Source organism: Mus musculus, chromosome 11 (assembly GCF_000001635.26).
Source record: "Mus musculus strain C57BL/6J chromosome 11, GRCm38.p6 C57BL/6J".
In the NCBI taxonomy this organism is placed as follows: domain Eukaryota; kingdom Metazoa; phylum Chordata; class Mammalia; order Rodentia; family Muridae; genus Mus; species Mus musculus.
In genome coordinates, this window is record NC_000077.6 from 119,267,688 (window position 1) to 119,288,262 (window position 20,575).

Consider the following 20,575-nt stretch of genomic DNA (forward strand, 5'->3'; position numbering starts at 1 on the left):
GCTGCTTCCCGAGTGCTGGGATCACATGCCTGCACTACTACCCCGGGCTTCTGGCTCAATGTATGACCTGCATCATACTTATATCAAATGCCCCGGATCATTTACTGTTTCACCATCGTAGGTTTTCTGTGCGATCACGTGTTTGACTCTGACTCCAGGTCTGGGCTGGTTTAATCTACTGGAGCTTTTGCAACGCGATGACGTCCTATGGCTGCCATTCCAACACCTGCGCTCACTGTCGCCCTCAGCCACTAGGGGGCGCAGCGATAACACTCACACGGACTCCGCCGCCTACGCAGGAGGTCGTGTGACGAGGTCCGCGCGGACGAGCCCCGCCCACAGACCACGTGACCCACGCTGCCCGCTGAGCCTGGGGGTCTTCGGCCTGGAGGGTGATTGCGCAGGTGAGCTGGGCGAGCTGGTGAAGGCTGTCTCCGGCCCCAGAGCCTCCGGAGGAGCGGCCTCCTCCAGGCAGGCAGGGCCGACTGTCAGCGAGTTCCTGCTTTGGAGAATCGAGCAGAGACACGCGGCATAGGTGAGACCCCCGACCCAGGCAGCCACGGACGGTGACCTTAGTAAGACAGCAGGCTCCGGTAAAGTCCGGGATTCTAGTTCGTGCCCGCAGTACCAGGCGGGCAAAGCTCTGTGTGTATGTGACGCAGGGGGAAACTGAGGCACAGAGAAACCGAGAACCTTCACTTTGACCTCCCGTGTCTGACAGGTTGGATTTGGACACGCCTGTGCCTGGTGACGCAGCGATCCAGCTGCTTTCCAGAAAGCAAGCTTGAGGTCACCAGGTCAGCCGTGGCCTCTGAGTTCAGTTCCTTCCCATGTTTTTTTCTCTAAATTGTGGCTGAGAGAACGGGCCTCAGCTGCCTGCTCCCAGTTTCTGGGACTTTGTTCTAATGCGTGTGTTTCTGAGTTGCGCCCTGCGGCCTCCTTGGAGGGTCCTGGAAAATGCAGATTCCCACCCTGCCCCGCAGAATTTGAGCCTGCGAGTGTCCTTAGATGCTGAATCATGGTCAGTGTCACTTACGTCTGGAAGGGCCAGGTGGAGCTGGGCCTTACTCGGCAGTAAAGACAAAATGGGTCTCTGGTCTTCGAGCCAGATCCACACACTGGATCTTTCTGTGGCTCATTATGGTGGCTCATTATGGCCGCTGGGCACCTGAAAGACCAAGGCGTGATTGGAGGGTAGGAAACTGCAGCCTACGCAAGCACTCCAACTCCCTCAAGATGCTGGAGAATCACTCACCATGGTAACGGATTTCAGTCATGCCTACGTAACCGAAGGCCCACAGAACTGAACAGAGCTGGCTGTGGTCTCCAATGCCAGAAAGCCCAGCGTGTAGGAGATGGTGGCAGGGACCCAAGCCATCCCTGGCTTCATAGCAAGTTAAGGCAAGCCTGGGCTACTGCAGACCCTGTCTCAACATGGCAGCCACGTGGGTTCAGAGACCATCCCAGTTGATCAACACATTTGAGTGTTGGGAGCCTGGGAGCCACTCCCAACCGTTCTCCACCCATTTCTTCATTCTGGCTGTTCTTGAGTTACAGCTTTCAAAACCAACCAACCAGTAAATATAAGTGAAGTGCTTTTCTGAGTTCTGTGAGATAGTCTAGTGAATTGCCAAACTTGGTGCATGGTGTAGGGGTCCTCGGAACCACCATGGTCTATAGGCAGTCCATCAGAGAGGTATGGCGGCAACCTGGGGCTTACTGGCATCTAGGCGTGGCAGAGCCCCAGCCGGGTCATAGTTAACAACCCCCTCCTGGACTGGAAAACTGGGGAGCCACTAGCCGGAGAAAGTCACAGGAATTGTGGGTAAACACTGCCAACCAGAAGCACCCTGACTCACCAATGGCCACAGTTGGTCCCCAAGTGCTAATCAGTATTCACAGCTGCCTCTTCTGCAGCCGGGCCATCTCCTGAGTGTGTCTGGTGACCCTGAGAACCGTCCTCTGTGCTGAGCCCCACCACATGGAGAAGTCACCCCAGCCTTCTACCCAAGCCCCATTTCCAGAAGGCCCACACTCCTGCAGCTAGTGAACCCTGTGGCCCAGTCCTGGGCTCTTCACTCCCAACTTCCTCCCCTTGGGGTAGGACTTGGGTGTGGTGGCTCTTCCACCTTCCCACTCACCCTTTTCTCTTACACAGAAGGCCCTGCGATAAAGTCCTGGCTCCCTCACATCTGTCTGTACCTGTGTTGTGGGCCCATGTCTGCAGAGACACCCTCTGCCTCTGAGGAGTCTCCCATTGTCTCCTGTACCTGGCTTCTGTCTTCCCTTCCGTTGCTCTGGGGAAGATGCTCTGGCTGCCTCCTTCCACCTCCTGGCAGTGTGTGTGGGTGTTGTGTGAGAAACCCCACCCACACTGATACTGGCTCCTCCTCTCCTCAGGCCTTCAGAAGTATTCATGCTGCCCCGAACCAACAGGCTTTCACCATGAATATACGGAAGCCCCTCTGTTCGAACTCCGTGGTTGGGGCCTGCACCCTTATCTCTCTGACTACAGCGGTCATCCTGGGTCATCTCATGCTTCGGGAGTTAATGCTGCTTCCCCAAGACCTTCATGAGTCCTCTTCAGGACTGTGGAAGACGTACCGACCTCACCACCAGGAAGGTTACAAGCCAGGGCCTCTGCACATCCAGGAGCAGACTGAACAGCCCAAAGAAGCACCCACACAGTGTGATGTGCCCCCCAGCAGCCGCTTTGACTGTGCCCCCGACAAAGGCATCTCACAGGAGCAATGCGAGGCCCGCGGCTGCTGCTATGTCCCAGCAGGGCAGGTGCTGAAGGAGCCGCAGATAGGGCAGCCCTGGTGTTTCTTCCCTCCCAGCTACCCAAGCTACCGTCTAGAGAACCTGAGCTCTACAGAGTCGGGGTACACAGCCACCCTGACCCGTACCAGCCCGACCTTCTTCCCAAAGGATGTGCTGACCTTACAGCTGGAGGTGCTGATGGAGACAGACAGCCGCCTCCACTTCAAGGTGGGTGTGGGCATGGGGGGCCCCTGGATCGAGCTGGGTCAGGCAGATGACTGTCACGAGGGAGGCCTGTGCAGAGACAGGCTAGGCAGAGCAGAGGGACAGGTGTGTGTGGATAGGTACACATTTCCTAAGGATATGTGCGGTATGACTGTGTGTGGACACTTCCTGGGACACCACGTGTGGGCAGAGTGGTGTTAGAGGCTCTAGAAGGCAGGAACAGGCACAGGTGGGAGACAGGCCAGAAGTATGTGTATACCTCATGCACAGGTAAGTTCCACAAGTATAAAAAACTTAACAGCTATTTGTGAGGCCAGGCGGGGGTAGCACACGCCTTTAATCCCAGCACTTAGGAGGCAAAGGCAGGATTCCAAGAGGTGAGTTCCAGGCTGCTCCGGTCTACAAGGTGAGTTCTAGGGCGGCCAGGACTACACAGAGAAAGCATGTCTCGAAAAACCAGAGTTCAGTGTTGGAGCATGTGCCTGACATGTGCAGGGTGTGATCCCCAGCAGTGAGAACACGGAAGCAGAGGACCATGCCTGTAATCACAGCATCTGGGGCGCTGTTCGGGAGGATTTGTGGACCTCCCCTGTAATCAGAGCATTCAGGAGGCTGTACGGGAGGACTGTGAGGGAAATGTCAGCCTGGGCTCCAGAGTGAGAAAACCTGCCTCAAAAATTAATTAATCGATTGATTAAAAAGATAAATAAGGCAAGAGAGGAAAGAACAGACAGAGATCTACAGTTCAGGTTTAGTGGATGTTCTGAGTTTAAGAACCCCAGGGAGGTCCCCTTCCCTCCAGTTATATAGTTGCAGAAACAGAGACTCACAGTTACACACAGTGTGCAATCACCCCCAGACCTGAGCTGCCGACTATCCTGGTGCCGCAGAGGGACTGCAGTGAGGGAAGGAGCCATCGGGGGAGGGGGCCTGGCTCTGGAAGGGCTTTGAGCACCACTGTCGCATACCTGTCTTTTTAGCTACTTTAGTGGATTCTTTTACCTACCCTTCTCTACCCTCCCAACTTCATCCCCACCCCCACCCAAGCCTTAGAGAGGAGAGAAAGAAGGGGAGAGGGGGAGTATTGATCTCGTTAGACTATTCCTGCTGATTAAGGGGCATCAAGTTCCCTGCAGCAAGCCCAGTCTTCGAAGTCAGGATATCCCCAGTTTCTTTTTCTCTTCTCTTTGCTCACAACCACTTGACAACCACAGCAACAGGAACCAGCGGCAGCAGAGAGAAGGGCGGCCCCTCCAGGCTCTGGAGTTTTTTATACCATCTCAAGAGTCCCCAGAATTCCAAATGTAAACTGTCTTCAGCTGGCAGAATCACGCCCCTCCCAGACCACAAGACAATCATGGTTAGCTGCTGTGGACAGTCTGAGGCAGCCCCATACCCAACACCAGGGATTAAAAGAAAAAACGTTCCCGGGCTGGTGAGATGGCTCAGTGGGTAAGAGCGCTGACTTGTCCTCCCGAAGGTCCTAAGTTCAGATCCCAGCAGCCACACGGTGGCTCACAACCACCCATAATGAGATCTGATGCCCTCTTTGGGTGCATCTGAAGACAGCTACAGTGTACTTATTTATTGATAATAATAAATCTTTGAGCTGGAACAAGGAGGGACTGAGCTAGGGGGCCCTACCTGAGCAAGCAGGGTTGACGGGAGCAAGTCTTGGTCCTAAATTTGATACCTTACAACTACATGAAGGCTCATAACCATCTGTACAGATACAGTGTACTCATATACATAAAATAAATAATTTTTTAAAAAAGAAGCCGAAGCTGAGCGTGGTGGCACATGCCTTTAACCCCAGCACTTGGGAGGCAGAGGCAGGTAGATTTCTGAGTTCCAGGCCAGCCTGGTCTATAGAGTGAGTTCCAGGACAGCCAGGGCTGTACACAGAAACCCTGTCTCGGAAAAACAAAAAAAGAAAAAGAAAAACATTCCCATCACTTAACTTTTCTAAAAGATTTATTATGTATACAACATTCTGCCTGCACTTACGTCTGCAGGCCAGAAGAGGGCACCAGATCTCATTATAGATAGTCATGAGCCACCAGGTGGTTGCTGGGATTTGAACTCAGGACCTCTGGAAGAGCAGCCAGTGCTCTCAACCTCTGAGCCATCTCTCCAGCCCACGTAATTGTTTTAAGAAGCCAAAATTCTCACCATACTGTCTCCCCTCTCCTAGATCAAAGATCCTGCTAGTAAGCGCTACGAAGTGCCCCTGGAGACCCCACGTGTGCTGAGCCAGGCACCATCCCCACTTTACAGCGTGGAATTCTCAGAGGAACCCTTTGGAGTGATCGTTCGTAGGAAGCTTGGTGGCCGAGTGTTGTGAGTTGGTTACCTGAGGCTTTGACTCCACCCTGAGTGGCCCCTTAGGGTCAGAGCTTCTGCAATCAGCAAACCTGTCTACCTCATTCCAAACCCTGCCTTTTTCTGTCTTGTTTTCTGTTGCTGTGGTAAACACGAACAGAAGCCACGTGGGGAAGAGAAAGTGGTTTACCTCACAGGTTCTAGGCCATGCTCCATCACTGCCGGGGCAGGAACTGAAGCAGAGGCCATGGAGGAGTGCTGTTTACTGCCTTAGTCCTCATGGCTCACTTAGCTTAAGTTCTTATCCAGCCCAGAACTACCAGCCCTAGGGTGTTACCACCCTCAGTGAGCTAGGCCCCACCCACAACGAACTAGGCCCCACCCACAGTGAGCTAGGCCCCACCCACAACAAGCTAGGCCCCACCCACAGTGTGCTAGGCCCTCCCACATCAGTCAAAATAAAAAATACTCCCTCAGGTTACTTACAGACCAATCTAATGGAAGTATGTTCTCAGTGGAGAGTCATTCCCTCTTCTAGATGGCCCTCGCTTGTATCAAGTGATCACCCAGTTCTTGGCTTCCAGCTTCCTCATTGGGTCCCAGAGGTTCCCTCTGTGGCTTCCCAGTGAGGAGTGGTGCCTCCCAGGAGAGACAGGCAGTGTGTGGAGATGACCCACCACAGAGGATGATCCATCCAAGTGCCAGGGGGACTAGGGGAAGACAGTTGTCCGTCCACAGTGGCGCCCCCTGCAGGCGGCACACTCTGCCAGCCGCCTCTCTTAAGCCTTGTGTTTCTCCAAGGTCCATGTCCCCCAGACAGGACCTCATGCTGGTACCCCTGTGCCCTCTGACCTGGGGTGACATGGGACCCCCTTGGGCATGCCTGCTCCGGCTTCTCCCACTGTCTTCAGATGCTGAGAGCCTCTGGGCTCTATGTGGCCGTTGTCCCAGGGTTGTAATCTGGCGTCCCCCCACAGGCTGAACACAACCGTGGCCCCCCTGTTCTTCGCTGACCAGTTCCTGCAGCTGTCCACTTCCCTGCCCTCCCAGCACATCACAGGCCTGGGGGAACACCTCAGCCCACTCATGCTCAGCACCGACTGGGCTCGTATCACCCTCTGGAACCGGGACACACCACCCTCGGTAAGAGACGGGCAGTGGGTGGGAGGGTGGAGGCTGGGATCCTGAGTGCAAGGCGTTGTCTCTTGTCACCCCAGCAAGGTACCAACCTCTACGGGTCACATCCTTTCTACCTGGCACTGGAGGACGGTGGCTTGGCTCACGGTGTCTTCTTGCTAAACAGCAATGCCATGGGTGAGTCACCAGACTGGGGCTCCTCAGCGGTCACTTCCGTGTGAGAGCTTGCCCGCTCCAGAGTCTGCCTGTCTCCAAGCGACCTCCGTGGAGAGAGTCCCGTGAGCAGAGTCCCCCTCATCCTCGGAACCTAAGGAGGTCCTGGGTGATTCTCCAGGCTCACATGTTCACGTCCTTCAGGCCTTGCTATGTTGAGCTCAGTACAGCTGCCTCAGGCCCACCCTGAGGACATCTCCCCACAATTCATATTGGAAGAGCCACACTCCACCCACAGGTTGAGTCCCCCATCTGTGGGGCACTTGTTCCTGAGCCCAAACACTTCTTTCCAGATGTCATCCTGCAACCCAGCCCAGCCCTAACCTGGAGGTCAACGGGCGGGATCCTGGATGTGTATGTGTTCCTAGGCCCAGAGCCCAAGAGCGTTGTGCAACAATACCTGGATGTTGTGGGTAGGCCTGGCCCCTGCCCACTGAGCTCAGACCCCTGCCCCTTGCTCCTTGCCCCATGTCCCCAGTCCCTGCTCACTCGCAGTACTGGTCCTCAGGATACCCCTTCATGCCTCCATACTGGGGCCTCGGCTTCCACCTCTGCCGCTGGGGCTACTCCTCGACCGCCATTGTCCGCCAGGTAGTGGAGAACATGACCAGGACACACTTCCCGCTGGTGAGTGGCAGTCAGGGTGAGGGCGGCCCCAGCTTCCGTGCTCTTGGCTCCCGACCTCAGCATCAGCTCGCGTCCTCTGCTTCAGGACGTGCAATGGAATGACCTGGACTACATGGACGCCCGAAGAGACTTCACCTTCAACCAGGACAGCTTTGCCGACTTCCCAGACATGGTGCGGGAGCTGCACCAGGATGGCCGGCGCTACATGATGATCGTGGTAAGCAGGTTTGGGCACAGCCATTGCTGCTGCTTCCGTGTGGCCTCTTCCTCCTACCTGAGCAGTTTCCCAGGACACTCTCTGATGTGTCTGCTGCCCAGGCTCCTGGACACACCCATGAGCTCGGGGCTCTTTGGTTAACAGGCGGGATCCGCAGAACTGCTCTGCCTTAAAGCCTGCGGCAGGGGCCGTAACGAGCTGGTACTGAGCTGAGGACCTAGATGTGGTTTGTGCGTCCTCCTGGCCCTGCTCCTCTCTCAGGCCAGCTATGTCCATGTGGGAAGGAAACATACTTGCCCTGTGCCTGTCCCCGCAGCAGGAAGGTCCAAGAAGACCAAACAGTCACAGCCATGGGATGTCCTTGAGGGGAGGGAGCTAAGCCCTGGAAGATACGGCTTTGTAAGGAAGGGCTACGACTGCCTCGCCGCCACCACCACCACCACCACCACCACGGGGCAGTGAATAGTGGTACAGGCAGTGAGGGCCACCCAGACATTAGGCAAGCCCTCCACCACTGAGCTGCACTGCCAACTCTCTTTCCGGTTTTTATTTGAGGCAGGGCCACACCAGATTGCCCAGCCAGGCCTTGAATCCATAATCCTCCCACTTCCGCGGTCCAGGCAGCTGGGATGATGAACCTGTATCACCAGCCCCCGTGCAGATTTAAGACAGGGTCTCCTCATGTAGCTCTGACTGACCCATCTGTCACTGTATAGAGTAGACCAGGCTGGCCTCAAACTCACCCGCCTGCCTCTTAGTCTCTCAGCAGCTGGAACTAAAGGCGTGCGCCACCATGCCTGGGTGCTTTTTATTCATCTCCATTTTTAAAAAGTAAGTGGGGCTGGAAAGATGGCTGAGCAGTTAAAGCACACTGCTCTCGAAGAGGACTGGAGTTCGGTGCCTGGGACCCACACCAAGCAGCTGTACTTGTCATTTCAGCAGCTGCTGCTGGCCTCTGTGGGTCACGTGCATTCGCGTGCGTGCGCGCGCGCGCACACACACACACAGACACACACACACAGACACACAAGTAATAATAAGCTGGACAGTGTGGTAAACACCTGTTTTTTTTTTATTATTTATTTATTTATTTATTTGAGCACACTGGAGCTGTCTTCAGACACACCAGAAGAGGGCATCAGATCCCATTACAGATGTTTGTGAGCTACCATGTGGTTTTGGGGATTTGAACTCAGGACCTCTGGAAGAGCAGCAGTCAGTGCTCTTAACCTCTGAGCCATCTCCCCAGCGCATACAGTGAACACCTTTAATCACAGCTCTCGGGAGGCAGAGGCAGGTGCATCTCTTGAGTTCTGTGCCAACCCGGTCTACAGAGTGAGTTTCAAGGCAGCCAAGAATATACAAAGAAACCCCATCTTTAAAATTAAAAATAAAATAAAAAGAGCAAATATAAGCAACTGCTGTAACTCTGGAAAGCCTGAGAACAGGAGGATCACACGTCTAGACTTGCTCACCCCTGCTGCCCCCAACAGGCTTCGCACAGCCTGACCTATGCCGCTTTCCTGTATAGGCCATCTCTGCCTCGGCCAGCTCTCTTCTCTGGGACCTGAGCTTCTACCTCTGCCGCTCCGGCTGCTCCTCCTTCTGGGCTTTGGGGCTAGGCTCTTCACTGTTGGCTTCTCCCCCCAGGACCCTGCCATCAGCAGCGCAGGCCCTGCTGGGAGTTACAGGCCCTACGACGAGGGTCTGCGGAGGGGCGTGTTCATCACCAACGAGACTGGGCAGCCGCTGATTGGGAAGGTAGCGAGGGGGATGGGAGCTGTGGTGGTGGTGGTGGTGGTGGGGTCCTCACTGGGGGTAACTCCTGACAGTCGCCTGAGGTTTTCTAAGTGGAGGGTGTTCTCAGGCATCCTGAGTAGCTGGGCCCGGCTTAAGCCTAGCAGACCTTTCGTGAGGCCTTGGAGATTGGGGGGAGGGGAGTCTTCCTTGTCCCTGGGGGCCTTCTGGGAGTTCTGAGTCCCAGCCTCCCCATCCTAAGCAGCCCTGGCCATGGGAGAAGTGAGGGCTTGTGTCTGGTGGTCAGGGATCAATGGCACTATCTCAACCTCTTTCCCATGCCCTGGTTCATGGCTCATCTGCCCCACGGCCTTATGTGTAGGGCTGGCCTTTGCTCTCCCAAGGCTGAAGGCCCCTATGCCCTGAGGCATTGTTTGATATTGGGCTTGAGGCTCTCTGATATCATCATTGGCTTAGAGCGAGGCTGCTGCCTTGCTTGAGGCATGAGGCCCAACAGGGCTCTGGCGCAGGATCTGTGTGGTATTGGTTCTTCCCTCTGGGCTCTTGTTCAGGTTTGGCCTGGAACCACCGCCTTCCCTGATTTCACCAACCCTGAGACCCTTGACTGGTGGCAGGACATGGTGTCTGAGTTCCACGCCCAGGTGCCCTTCGATGGCATGTGGCTCGTAAGTGCAGTCCCATCCCTCCATGGGTACACCCCCAGCCTCTGGGGACCAACCTAGCTCACATCTCTGCCTCTTCCAGGACATGAACGAACCGTCCAACTTCGTTAGAGGCTCTCAGCAGGGCTGCCCCAACAATGAACTGGAGAACCCCCCCTATGTGCCCGGTGAGCCCTGCTTGCCTGCCCGGAATGGGGATAGTGCTAGAGTTAGTGGCTTAAACCAGGGAGTGTGCGCCTCTCTGTGGTTTGGGGGATGTAAAGCTCTCCATTTTTTTGGCCGTCAATAGACACAGCAGCTTCGGGACACAGAACCCAGGAGTGAAGTCCTACAGTGTGTGACACAGACATGGTCACAGCTAGCCAGTGCATCAGGGGAAGGGGGTTAGGCCCGGATGACAGACACTTAGGATGAGTCAAGAGAAGGTGGATGTGGAGACTGTAGGTTTAGGAGGACCGTCTTTCGTACACCTGTCTTTGGACTAGCAGAAGTGTATAGTGATGTGGGGGGATGGGGATGGGACCAGTTTCAGGAGGCTCCGCCCTGGGCAGAACCCAAGGAGGTGTCAATCAAAGCAGAGGGTGTGGGCCAAGGAGAGGGCACAGGGAACCCTGGAGAGAGTTACACCTAAAACTAGTCCTCCTCTCGCCTAGGGGTGGTTGGCGGGATCTTGCAGGCAGCCACCATCTGTGCCTCCAGCCACCAATTCCTCTCCACACACTACAACCTCCACAACCTGTACGGCCTCACTGAAGCTATCGCCTCCAGCAGGTGAGGCTCTGCCGGCTCTGCACCAGCCAGCCTGCCCTGCAATCACAGTGGGGGTCGAGAGGTGGGCTGGCTCATGTCAGGGTCATGAAAGGAAGGGAAAGAGGTTACCATACCACCCATGGGCCAGCGATGCCTGCACGTCTGCTGAAATGGTTGCTGTTTTCCCCCTCCCCCCCCCCAGCATGGAGCCGGCTTCTCCCCCCTATGCCCAGACCAGCCCAGATGTTAAGTGGGGATGTCCAAAGGGACTCCATGTCTCTGGCAAGGCTTAGAGTGGTGACTCACCTGTAAATGACTTAAGAGTCATTGGGGCAGGCCTGACTGTACCTAGCATACTTTAAAGATGGCCTCTCTTTCCCACCCATTGTGATCTACTAAACTATCAGTTCCTCTTGGCCCTGATCCCCTTGCTGCTGGCCCCCATGCTCTGTTCCAGCACACGGGTGTGTATGACCCAGGTGAGCCCAGGTCTCTGTGTTCTCATCCCACTCAGGGCCCTGGTCAAGACTCGGGGAACACGACCCTTTGTGATCTCCCGCTCAACCTTCTCGGGCCACGGCCGGTACGCTGGTCACTGGACAGGGGATGTGCGGAGCTCTTGGGAGCATCTTGCATACTCTGTGCCAGGTGAGTACAAGCTGCCTGCAGGGCTCTGGGGTCTTTTCTGGGGGTCTTTGGGCTGTGGGCTCACCACTGCAGATGGTATTGTGATAGCTTGGGGACATGCGCCATCTCATGTGGCACATGAAGCCTGCTGCTGGTCCTTACTCACCTGTGTCAGCAGCGCACCTGTGCAGTATGGCTCGCCTGGGCACCTTTCTTCTCAGGATCCCTGTGTCTGTTTCACCCTGACCACTGCTTGAAAAGCCCTCAGACTCTCGCCAGAGACCGGTTGTTCTCTGGTCACCTCATCCGGAGACACAGGCTAGCTGTTCCACTTGCTTTTGGGGTTTTGTTTGTTTTTCAAGACAGGGTCTCTCTCTCTCTCTCTCTGTATAGCCATGAATGTCCTGGAACTGGCTTTGTAGACCAGTCTGGCCTCAAATTCATAGAAGTCTGCCTGCCTCTGCCTCCCAAGTGCTGGGATTAAAGACGTTTATAACCACAGCCCAGCTGCCTGATCTACTTGCAAAAAGGAGTTTGGTTTTTATTCCAAGAACTTGAATGCCATTGGCCCATGTTAGGTCAGAAAGTCAGGAGCCCTAGAGAACAGACTAGGGAAGGAGAGGGAGCCAGGCCTCCTCATGGGCACCTAAGGGGCGTGACTAAGAGTTTGGAACCTTCTAACTTCTGGAAGACTGGCTTCTGTATAGGATATGCTCACAGACCTATGAAGGGCCCCAGCTGGCTGACTCCTCAGAGGTGGAGCTGGCTACCTCTGCCTCATGGGCTGCAGCTCACTGCAGGCAGGCCTGGTAGGCCAGGAGCCAGACTCAGAGCAGCCTTGCAGAGCTGAGTCTGGTCTTTCTCCTTCTCTTTTGGCCTCAGGTCTCTTAATGTCCTGAGGCTGCCAGAGCTGAGGGCAGCTTTCTGGGGACTTAATGTCATAGGAATCCATCTGTGGATAGTGACTGGACCATAGGTCTGCAGCCAAGGAGTGACAGAGCCACACCCCCTTGCCCCAAGGTGTGGCTCGGTGCCCCTCACAGCCTTGGGAACCCTTCATTCTGCTCTAGGCCCTCTGGGCGTTGCTGCTGGGATGTATCTCCATCCTCACAGGGCTATCGTCCCATGTGACTTTTAAGTGTCCCACGACATTTTCTTCAGGACCACATCAAACCCACCTTAGTGCCATTACATCTGGAGAGCTCCTGTTTCCAAATGAGGTTACAGTCACACATCCTGCACCCCAGTATCTTGGGCTCTGGGCTACTCTGCTGCCCACAGGCGTTAGGACAAATGGAAAGCAGAGAACTATGGGCTCTTGCCCGTCAGGCCGGGATGGCAAGGCTGGGTTCAACCTGCCCAGCAGGCCTGTCTGTCCAGCTGCTGTCTTGGTAACCTGGTACCACTCTGCCTCTGTACCCAGACATCCTGCAGTTCAACCTGCTGGGCGTGCCCCTGGTCGGGGCGGACATCTGCGGCTTCATAGGAGACACGTCAGAAGAGCTGTGTGTGCGCTGGACCCAGTTGGGGGCCTTCTACCCCTTCATGCGGAACCACAATGACCTGAATAGCGTGGTAGGACGGAGTGGCAGGGAGTCCCCACCCACCTAGACCCTCTCCTGGTTAATCCCATACCTGCTGGAAGAGCTGGTCCGTGCCCTCCTCTCCACACAGGATGGCCAAGGAGCTGTAGGCTCTGGGGGCAGAAATTCTGTTGAACCCAAGGCCTAGGAGCCCAGACACTTCCTGTTCTAGTGTGCTCTCCGGCTACCAAGGCCAAAAGCAACTTGGGCAGAAAGGGTTTATTCCATCCTTCACCTCACAGTTGTGAAGGAAAGTCAGGGCAGGAACTAAAGCAGAAACCACGGAGGAACACTCCATGTTCCTTGCTTCCCACCCCCCCCCCCCACACACACACACAGCTCTCAGCTTGCTTTTTAATTCAACTCAGGACCCCCTGCCCAGGGGGTACCACCCATGGTGGCCTAATGCTCCCACACCCCTGCCTTAAAGGCCAGTCTGGTGGGGCTGTTTTTCTCAAGTGAGGTTCCCTTTTTCCAGATGATTGTTAGTCTGTGGACAAAATGCTAAACAGCTCCTCCTTTGTCCTGTCTGCCCACACAGCCTCAGGAGCCGTACAGGTTCAGCGAGACGGCGCAGCAGGCCATGAGGAAGGCCTTCGCCTTACGCTATGCCCTTCTGCCCTACCTGTACACTCTCTTCCACCGCGCCCACGTCAGAGGAGACACGGTGGCCCGGCCCCTCTTCCTGGAGTGAGTCACCAGGGTCAGGGATTGACAGCCTACATGCGTCTCAGGGAGGACTGACCAGAAGTCTTCCAGTGCCCGAGAAGTCCCTCCTGCTAGGGGTGTTCTCACAACCCAAGCAGGCTGCAGCTGAGTACAGCAGGAGTGCCTCGTGCTCGCAGGCCCCTGGACCTCAGCTCAACTCAGGACATCAGAGTGTAGACAACTGGCTGGGGTCATCAGAGTATAGACACAGGCTTGTAGCTGACAAAGCTTTGATGAAACAGACATGACTGATCCGTTTGGGGGTGGCTTAAGAGAGGAGGACAAGCAAGAAATGTCCCATCTGTGTCGCCGGACAGGACCGCTTACATGGGAGGCATCTCTGATGGGCAGACAGGCAGAAGACAGTTCTTGGGTAGGAGGGGAAGCAGCTCACTCTACAGAGAGAAGCACTCTCTCGTACCACACACAGATGAGTTCCAGACAGACTGGATGGTTAAATGGCCATTGGGCTAGAAATGGCTCAGTTTTGATAACAGTGCTTGCTTGCCTTAGAAGCGTGAGGGGTCAAGTTGGATTCCCAGTGCTTTAAGAAGCTGGGCACGTGGCATGTGGCCATAGTGGCACTCAGGAGGCAGAAGCAGGTGGATCTCTTATCAGTTTGAGGCCAGCCTGGTCACAAAAACACTGGCTCAAACAACTGACCAAATCAACCTGGGCATGGTGGCTCTTGTTTAGATCCAGCACGGGGAGACAGCTATACTCTTGGGTCTTCACTGGCTACTGGCCAGTCAGCCTGGCCTTGTCACCCTGTCTCCAAAGACCAAGTTGATGACACTAAGGAACAGTGCTAGAGGCTGTCCTTGGCCTCCACATAGACGCACAGGCGTGTGCAGCACACAAGCTCAGGGTTTTAAGCAGGTATAATTTATTTACCTGGAAGCATTATAAGGCCTGCCCAGGGATGAAAGTGACCAAGGCTGTCAAAGACTCAAGGGGGGAGGTACTCAGCATTCGTATTCCACGCAGATGCATGAGGACACAGCTGTGCACACTGAGGGTATTTTTGGCTCCCTGGTGCATGCCTTAGTTTCACAAATGGAGTTCTCTGAAAAGCATAATGATCAATCGTGTCCCTAGCATTGCGATCTTGCCTCAACATTGGATCAGAGCAGAGCCCAGGAGTGATGAGGTATATGAGGACAGCTGGGGGTCTGCCAGGTATTCAGAGTGGCTGCAGTGAGAGGACAGCTGGGGTCTGCCAGGTGTTCAGAGTGGCTGCAGTGAGAGGACAGCTGGGGTCTACCAGGTGTTCAGAGTGGCTGCAGTGAGAGGACAGCTGGGGTCTACCAGGTGTTCAGAGTGGCTGCAGTGAGAGGACAGCTGGGGTCTGCCAGGTGTTCAGAGTGGCTGCAGTGAGAGGACAGCTGGGGTCTACCAGGTGTTCAGAGTGGCTGCAATGAGAGGACAGCTGGGGGTCTGCCAGGTGTTCAGAGTGGCTGCAGTGAGAGGACAGCTGGGGTCTGCCAGGTGTTCAGAGTGGCTGCAGTGAGAGGACAGCTGGGGTCTGCCAGGTGTTCAGAGTGGCTGCAGTGAGAGGACAGCTGGGGTCTGCCAGGTGTTACATGGTGGCTGTTGGTCAGTGAAATTTTAGGGAATGTTTCCTGGTCATTGATGCTTGCTTTTCTGCATTTTACAAACTTTTGATTGGATGGATGGCATCACCATTGTGAGATTCAGGAAACTGAGCAAATCCAGAGGCTCCTCAATGCTTCATGCCTGAGCCTGGAGAGTCAGCAAAGCAATAATTGCTCTGTGCTCTGGCACAAGTGTCTTAGATCCTCCGGTTCCTGTGGTTTCTCAGACACCTGGATTTCCTGACTCTGTGCAATTGAACAGCTGACACCTGGCCCTCACTCCTATCTCTCCCATGAAGGTTCCCTGAGGATCCCAGCACCTGGTCTGTGGACCGCCAGCTCTTGTGGGGGCCGGCCCTGCTCATCACACCTGTGCTTGAGCCTGGGAAAACTGAAGTGACGGGCTACTTCCCCAAGGGCACGTGGTACAACATGCAGATGGTGAGTCCCGAGGTCCCTCGTACACAGGCGAAGACGAGAATTCATACATCAGTCTGTGATCCTCTTACCTGTCAGCTTTTTGCCGTAGTCCCCACTTCTAGAAGAAGAAATTAAGTCTGGAGTAGGTAGCTTCCAGGGCCTGACAGCCATTGAGGCTGAGCTGAGCCAGACATTCCCTGCTCAGGCCAACACCAAGTCCTTCTCTGGGGTCACAGCCAGCTTGTCCCAAGAGCACGCATAGACCACCACACATAGCCTTGGGGGACAGGAAAACATGGCTCTGAGTTCCAGCATGGTAGCTTGGGTGCTACCTGGGACCCTTCTGATGTGACCCCTTCCTCCAGGTGTCAGTGGATTCCCTCGGTACTCTCCCTTCTCCATCATCGGCTTCATCCTTCAGATCTGCTGTCCAGAGCAAGGGGCAGTGGCTGACACTGGAAGCCCCACTGGATACCATCAACGTGCACCTGAGGGAGGGGTACATCATACCGCTGCAGGTACACAGACCCAGCAGCTCCAGGGCCTCAGGAAGGCCTGGGACGGGCTTGGAGAGGGTGGGAGAGGGAGCTGGCCCAGGGCGCAGTCTGCTTTCCCTCCCTGGAACTGTCAGGATACACCCCTGGCAGTCAGGGTGACACCAAAAAGAACAAACTTGGGTCTACGCGGCACTAGGTCAAGGTAGTCCTCGTGTCATGCAAGTGTCCAGGGTCTGAGGTATGACATGTGCCCCATCCTCTTCCCAGGGTCCCAGCCTCACAACCACGGAGTCCCGAAAGCAGCCCATGGCTCTGGCTGTGGCATTAACAGCAAGCGGCGAGGCCGATGGGGAGCTGTTCTGGGACGACGGGGAGAGCCTCGCGGTTCTGGAGCGTGGGGCCTACACACTGGTCACCTTCTCAGCCAAGAACGTGAGTCCCAAGGCCTGTCCAGGCTGGTGGGTGGAAACATGGGGGATGGGATTGTCTTGACCTGGGGGAGGGAAGGACTGGGCCAGAGTACCCAGTGGCCAGCATGTCTCTTGTGTCTGCACAGAGGAGGCTGCCTGTGACGCTTGCTTTATAGTCTCTATCCTGGTGGGCTCACGGTCATGGTCCAGTGACACTCCTTTTTCTTTTCTCTTGACATTACCAGAATACCATTGTGAACAAGTTAGTGCGTGTGACCAAGGAGGGAGCTGAGCTACAACTGAGGGAGGTGACCGTCTTGGGAGTGGCCACAGCTCCTACCCAGGTCCTTTCCAACGGCATCCCTGTCTCCAATTTCACCTACAGCCCTGACAACAAGGTATGAGGGCAGGCTGGGGATTGGGGATCAGGCAGGAGCGAAGAGGGTGCTAAGGACTCCCTTGGTGCAGCCAACTCAGACACGCTCCTGGGAGGGAGACAGGGCATTTGGACCTCACAGAGTAGAATGGGCCGAGTGGATCCTCACCCCTCACCATATCTACCCTGAGATACAGCTCCAATGGTGGAGGCTATACCCTGAGATACAGCTCCAATGGTGGAGGCTATGAGCTGGTAAACAGAGCCTTGCTCCCGATGGAATCCAATGCTGATTCCAAGGCACTGGACTCTCTACCTTGGGGAGGGATGGCCAGGTGTGTGCTCATCACCTGCCTGTCTCCAGACCATCTGGAGCCTGGCTGGGGGAGGGAACCACTTGCCATTGAAGCTTCTTTCTGACCTCCAGAGCCTGGCCATCCCTGTCTCACTGCTGATGGGAGAGCTGTTTCAAATCAGCTGGTCCTAGGAGAGTCCGTCGTTTACAGAGGCCTCCAGGGAGGCAGAGGGAGCTTGAGCTGGCTCTGGCTGGTGGCTCCTGTAAGGACCTGCGTCCTGCTCTCCTGACACATCTTTGAGCTTTTCCCACCGTGTTACTGCATGCGCCCCTGAAGCTCTGTGTTCTTAGGAGAGTGAGGCTCGCCTCACCTGCCCCACCCCAGCTGTCTGTCCCTCACCTGGCACTAGAGAATGTGGAGCTCGGCGTGGGGACATCGTGTCTGCACCAACATCAGGCTGTGCAGCCACTGCAGCCGCAACCCTGCAGAGACAGAGCTGGTGCCTTCACCAGGTTCCCAAGACTCGAGAAACTTACTGTGAAGTGTACTTACTTTTAATAAAAAGGATATTGTTTGGAAGCAGTTCTCACGTCACCTCATGTCTATATATGACCTTTGTGTCACATCTCTAAACACCCTCAGGTCCCCATGTCACCTCAGGTTTGCTTATTCCCCCCCCCCCTTTTTTTTTTGTTTTTCCAGACAGGGTTTCTCTGTGTGGCCCTGGCTGTCCTGGAACTCACTTGTAGACCAGGCTGGCCTCGAACTCAGAAAGCTGCCTGCCTCTGCCTCCCAAGTGCTGGAATTAAAGGTGTGTGCTACCACACCCGGCTTTGCTTGTCCCTTGTTCTAATATACCCTACCTGTGGCAGGGAGGTATTGGTGGAGGAGACACGCCAGGGCATCAAGAACAACCCTAGGATGGGACTTCTGGAATGGGCCCCGAGTTAGGCCCAGGCAGAAATCTGTCCTGGCAAGCCCAGAGAAAAGTTGTATCTGTCAAATACCAAATGTGTCACCAGAGTTGATGGGCTGAGAGAATCAGCAGCTAACCCACTCCTGTGATCTCCAGAAAACCAAGAAACAAAGGCATGGGGAGTCTGGGGCCACTCATCTGACTGGATCAGTGTTGACAGGAGTCTCTCTCTTAGCAGGGTCACCTTGCCTACTGGGAGCCTCTTAGCCATTTGCCCCAGTGATCAGACAGGAGAGTAATTATCAGCTTCTGCCCCACCCATCTTCCCTGCCTGGGGCACTAAAAAGCAGGGACGTGGAGGGGTGGACAGGTCCGGCCAGCTCCCCAAGCATCCCGAGAAAACAGGGATGGAACAACAGGAACTGGTGCCTCCTGGGCAGCAGCTCCTGTAACCCAAGTGGCCACAAGCATGCTGCCCCTGGCAACCTGCCAGCCTCACCACAGAGCCAGTCAAGTGGGGCGATGGAGCCGTGGATTGGCATACCTCAGGCTGTTACAGGGCTGATCCCACTTAACATGTCCTGAGACCTGAACTGGGAGGGGGAGGGCAGTGGGCTTTCCGCGAAGGGATGAGCTAGAGGAGGCGAGTCCCATTGGCTGAACCTGAGGTCTGTCCCCACAGTGGTCCACACTGCATAACCTTAGTGTGAGAGAGACATGGGGAATGTCCAAGGTAGCTTTAACACTTCATCTGGAGTGGCGATGTCCAAAGCCTGGGACAGTGGCACCTGTCCTATAGGGGTTAGGCAGCAAGGGGCCTTTGCACAGTCCTGTCCCCACCCAGACATTGCATGACGTAAGTGTCAGTACCTCCTTTCCCTGGCTACAGAGGGATCAAGCTTGGGACAGGAGAAAAAAACAGCCATTTTAAGCCTGTCAGAGAAACAAGCTGTCTTTTTGTTCAGTTTACACCTTCGAGAATGACAGGAGTTCATCTGTTAGGATCATCCATGTTGGTATGACCGTCCTTGACTGTTCGTTTTCCCATTTTTTTCATTCCATTACTTCCTAGAGGGAAGCTCATTGAAGCTCCAGGGGCTCCTTAAAAACAAGGTCTACAGGGTCTTCCAAGTTACATAGCAGTAACAGATAGGAAACTACAACTGGCTGAGCTGATTTTCAGTCTTTAGAATCCAGGGGCACAGGTTTCGTGTATGCTGGGGTGGACGCCTGTAACACAGCCTCCTGCCAGTCTATTTTCCCTCAGTAACCCCAACAAATGCACGGCTTCATTAAACAAGCCTAGGGACGTGGACGTCTACCGCTGGTGCTTTGTGGGGTGAGCTGCTTGCTTGACTCTTATCCGGAACAGCCACTGTACAGGGACAGCCACGGGGGACTTGTTGGGAGATCCCAGCAGGGCAGTTGCCCGTCTCCTCTCCTCCCACCTCGGGAGTCGCCTTCCTCCACACTTACATGCAGGTTCAGGAAATGGTCAGTCAGGGGACCCAGATGCATGCCTGGCCAGCCAGATCAGCGCATCAACCCGGTACCCACGGGAAACAGCCCACACTCCAGGCAGCGCTCACAAGTGTCTGAACTCAGCAGCTGTGGAGACAGCGTGTGGAGGCATGCACTGTGATTCTCACTGCACAGCAGCAGGCAGCTCTCACCGGGCTCACACGCCACCCACCTGCCTCCTTCGGCAAACATCCAATCCTTTTTTTGTTTGTTTTGGTTTTCGGTTTTTGGAGACAGGGTTTCTCTGTATAGCCCTGGCTGTAGACCAGGCTGGCCTCGAACTCAGAAATCTGCCTGCCTCTGCCTCCCAAGTGCTGGGATTAAAGGCGTGCACCACCACGCCGGCTTATATCCAATCTTTTGAGCTGTGTAGTCTTACCCTTATACAACGCTAATTTCCTATCACTGGCTCAACTCATTACCACAGCTTTAGTGGCTTCAAATAACACAGATGAAGTCTGCCACACTTCTATGGGTCCAAAGCAAACCTGGCTGAAGTCAGGGTGCAGTCTGTTCTGCTCACAGGCCGTTGGCACAATCAGCTACAGTTTAAGCTCTGTCCCCGGTGAGGACAACCCTTCAAGGCTCCAAGGTTCCTGCAGGTCTTGCTCTGTCTCCTCAGCCCCCATCATTACCTGGTGCCCTGTCCCCTGAGCACGTGCAGTCAAGGCTCCTGACCCTCACAGGATGTGAGTGGGTAAACTCCAGAGTGACCTCTCATCCCCAAGCCTTGGCTGAGTCCCATCACAGGGTCCAGTTCACCAGGTAACTCGGGACTCGCCTCCCCTAGGAGTCCCCCAGTTTGCTACTTTGTGTCCTCTGAAGACATTTAACTGGACAGTCCGAGTCCTTCTCCATCATCTTAAAGAGACCTTTGCCAAACCCACAGTCACTATTGTCTTCTGACTTCTACTATGGATTTTGTTGTTGCGCTCTTACTTCAAATGTCTCA

The 20,575-nt window shown here is 55.0% G+C and overlaps 1 protein-coding gene and 1 long non-coding RNA gene across 3 annotated transcripts; one reads left to right on the forward strand and one right to left on the reverse strand.

Annotated features, from left to right (window-relative positions):
• The first annotated feature begins 275 nt into the window (after positions 1 to 275).
• Gaa (glucosidase, alpha, acid) lies at positions 276 to 17,771 on the forward strand. 2 transcript variants are annotated; one of them, NM_008064.4, is made up of 20 exons: positions 276 to 535; positions 2,401 to 2,991; positions 5,183 to 5,328; positions 6,288 to 6,453; positions 6,528 to 6,624; positions 6,954 to 7,073; positions 7,169 to 7,287; positions 7,373 to 7,504; positions 9,155 to 9,265; positions 9,814 to 9,927; positions 10,007 to 10,091; positions 10,578 to 10,695; positions 11,189 to 11,322; positions 12,725 to 12,876; positions 13,426 to 13,574; positions 15,487 to 15,628; positions 15,973 to 16,125; positions 16,372 to 16,536; positions 16,760 to 16,912; positions 17,318 to 17,771. In NM_008064.4, exons 2-20 carry the CDS (start codon positions 2,446 to 2,448, stop codon positions 17,375 to 17,377), a joined length of 2,862 nt encoding a protein of 953 aa, NP_032090.3. In that variant the 5' UTR covers positions 276 to 535; positions 2,401 to 2,445; the 3' UTR covers positions 17,378 to 17,771. The 2 variants fall into 2 exon arrangements, with proteins under 2 accessions (NP_032090.3, NP_001152796.1); NM_001159324.2 differs by having other exon boundaries at positions 276 to 404.
• Positions 17,772 to 19,149: 1,378 nt separating this feature from the next.
• Gm39483 lies at positions 19,150 to 19,895 on the reverse strand. Its single transcript, XR_880348.1, has 2 exons — positions 19,579 to 19,895; positions 19,150 to 19,477 (listed from the first exon to the last, which is right to left on the reverse strand). It is a non-coding gene; the product is annotated as a predicted gene, 39483 (long non-coding RNA).
• Positions 19,896 to 20,575: the final 680 nt, after the last annotated feature.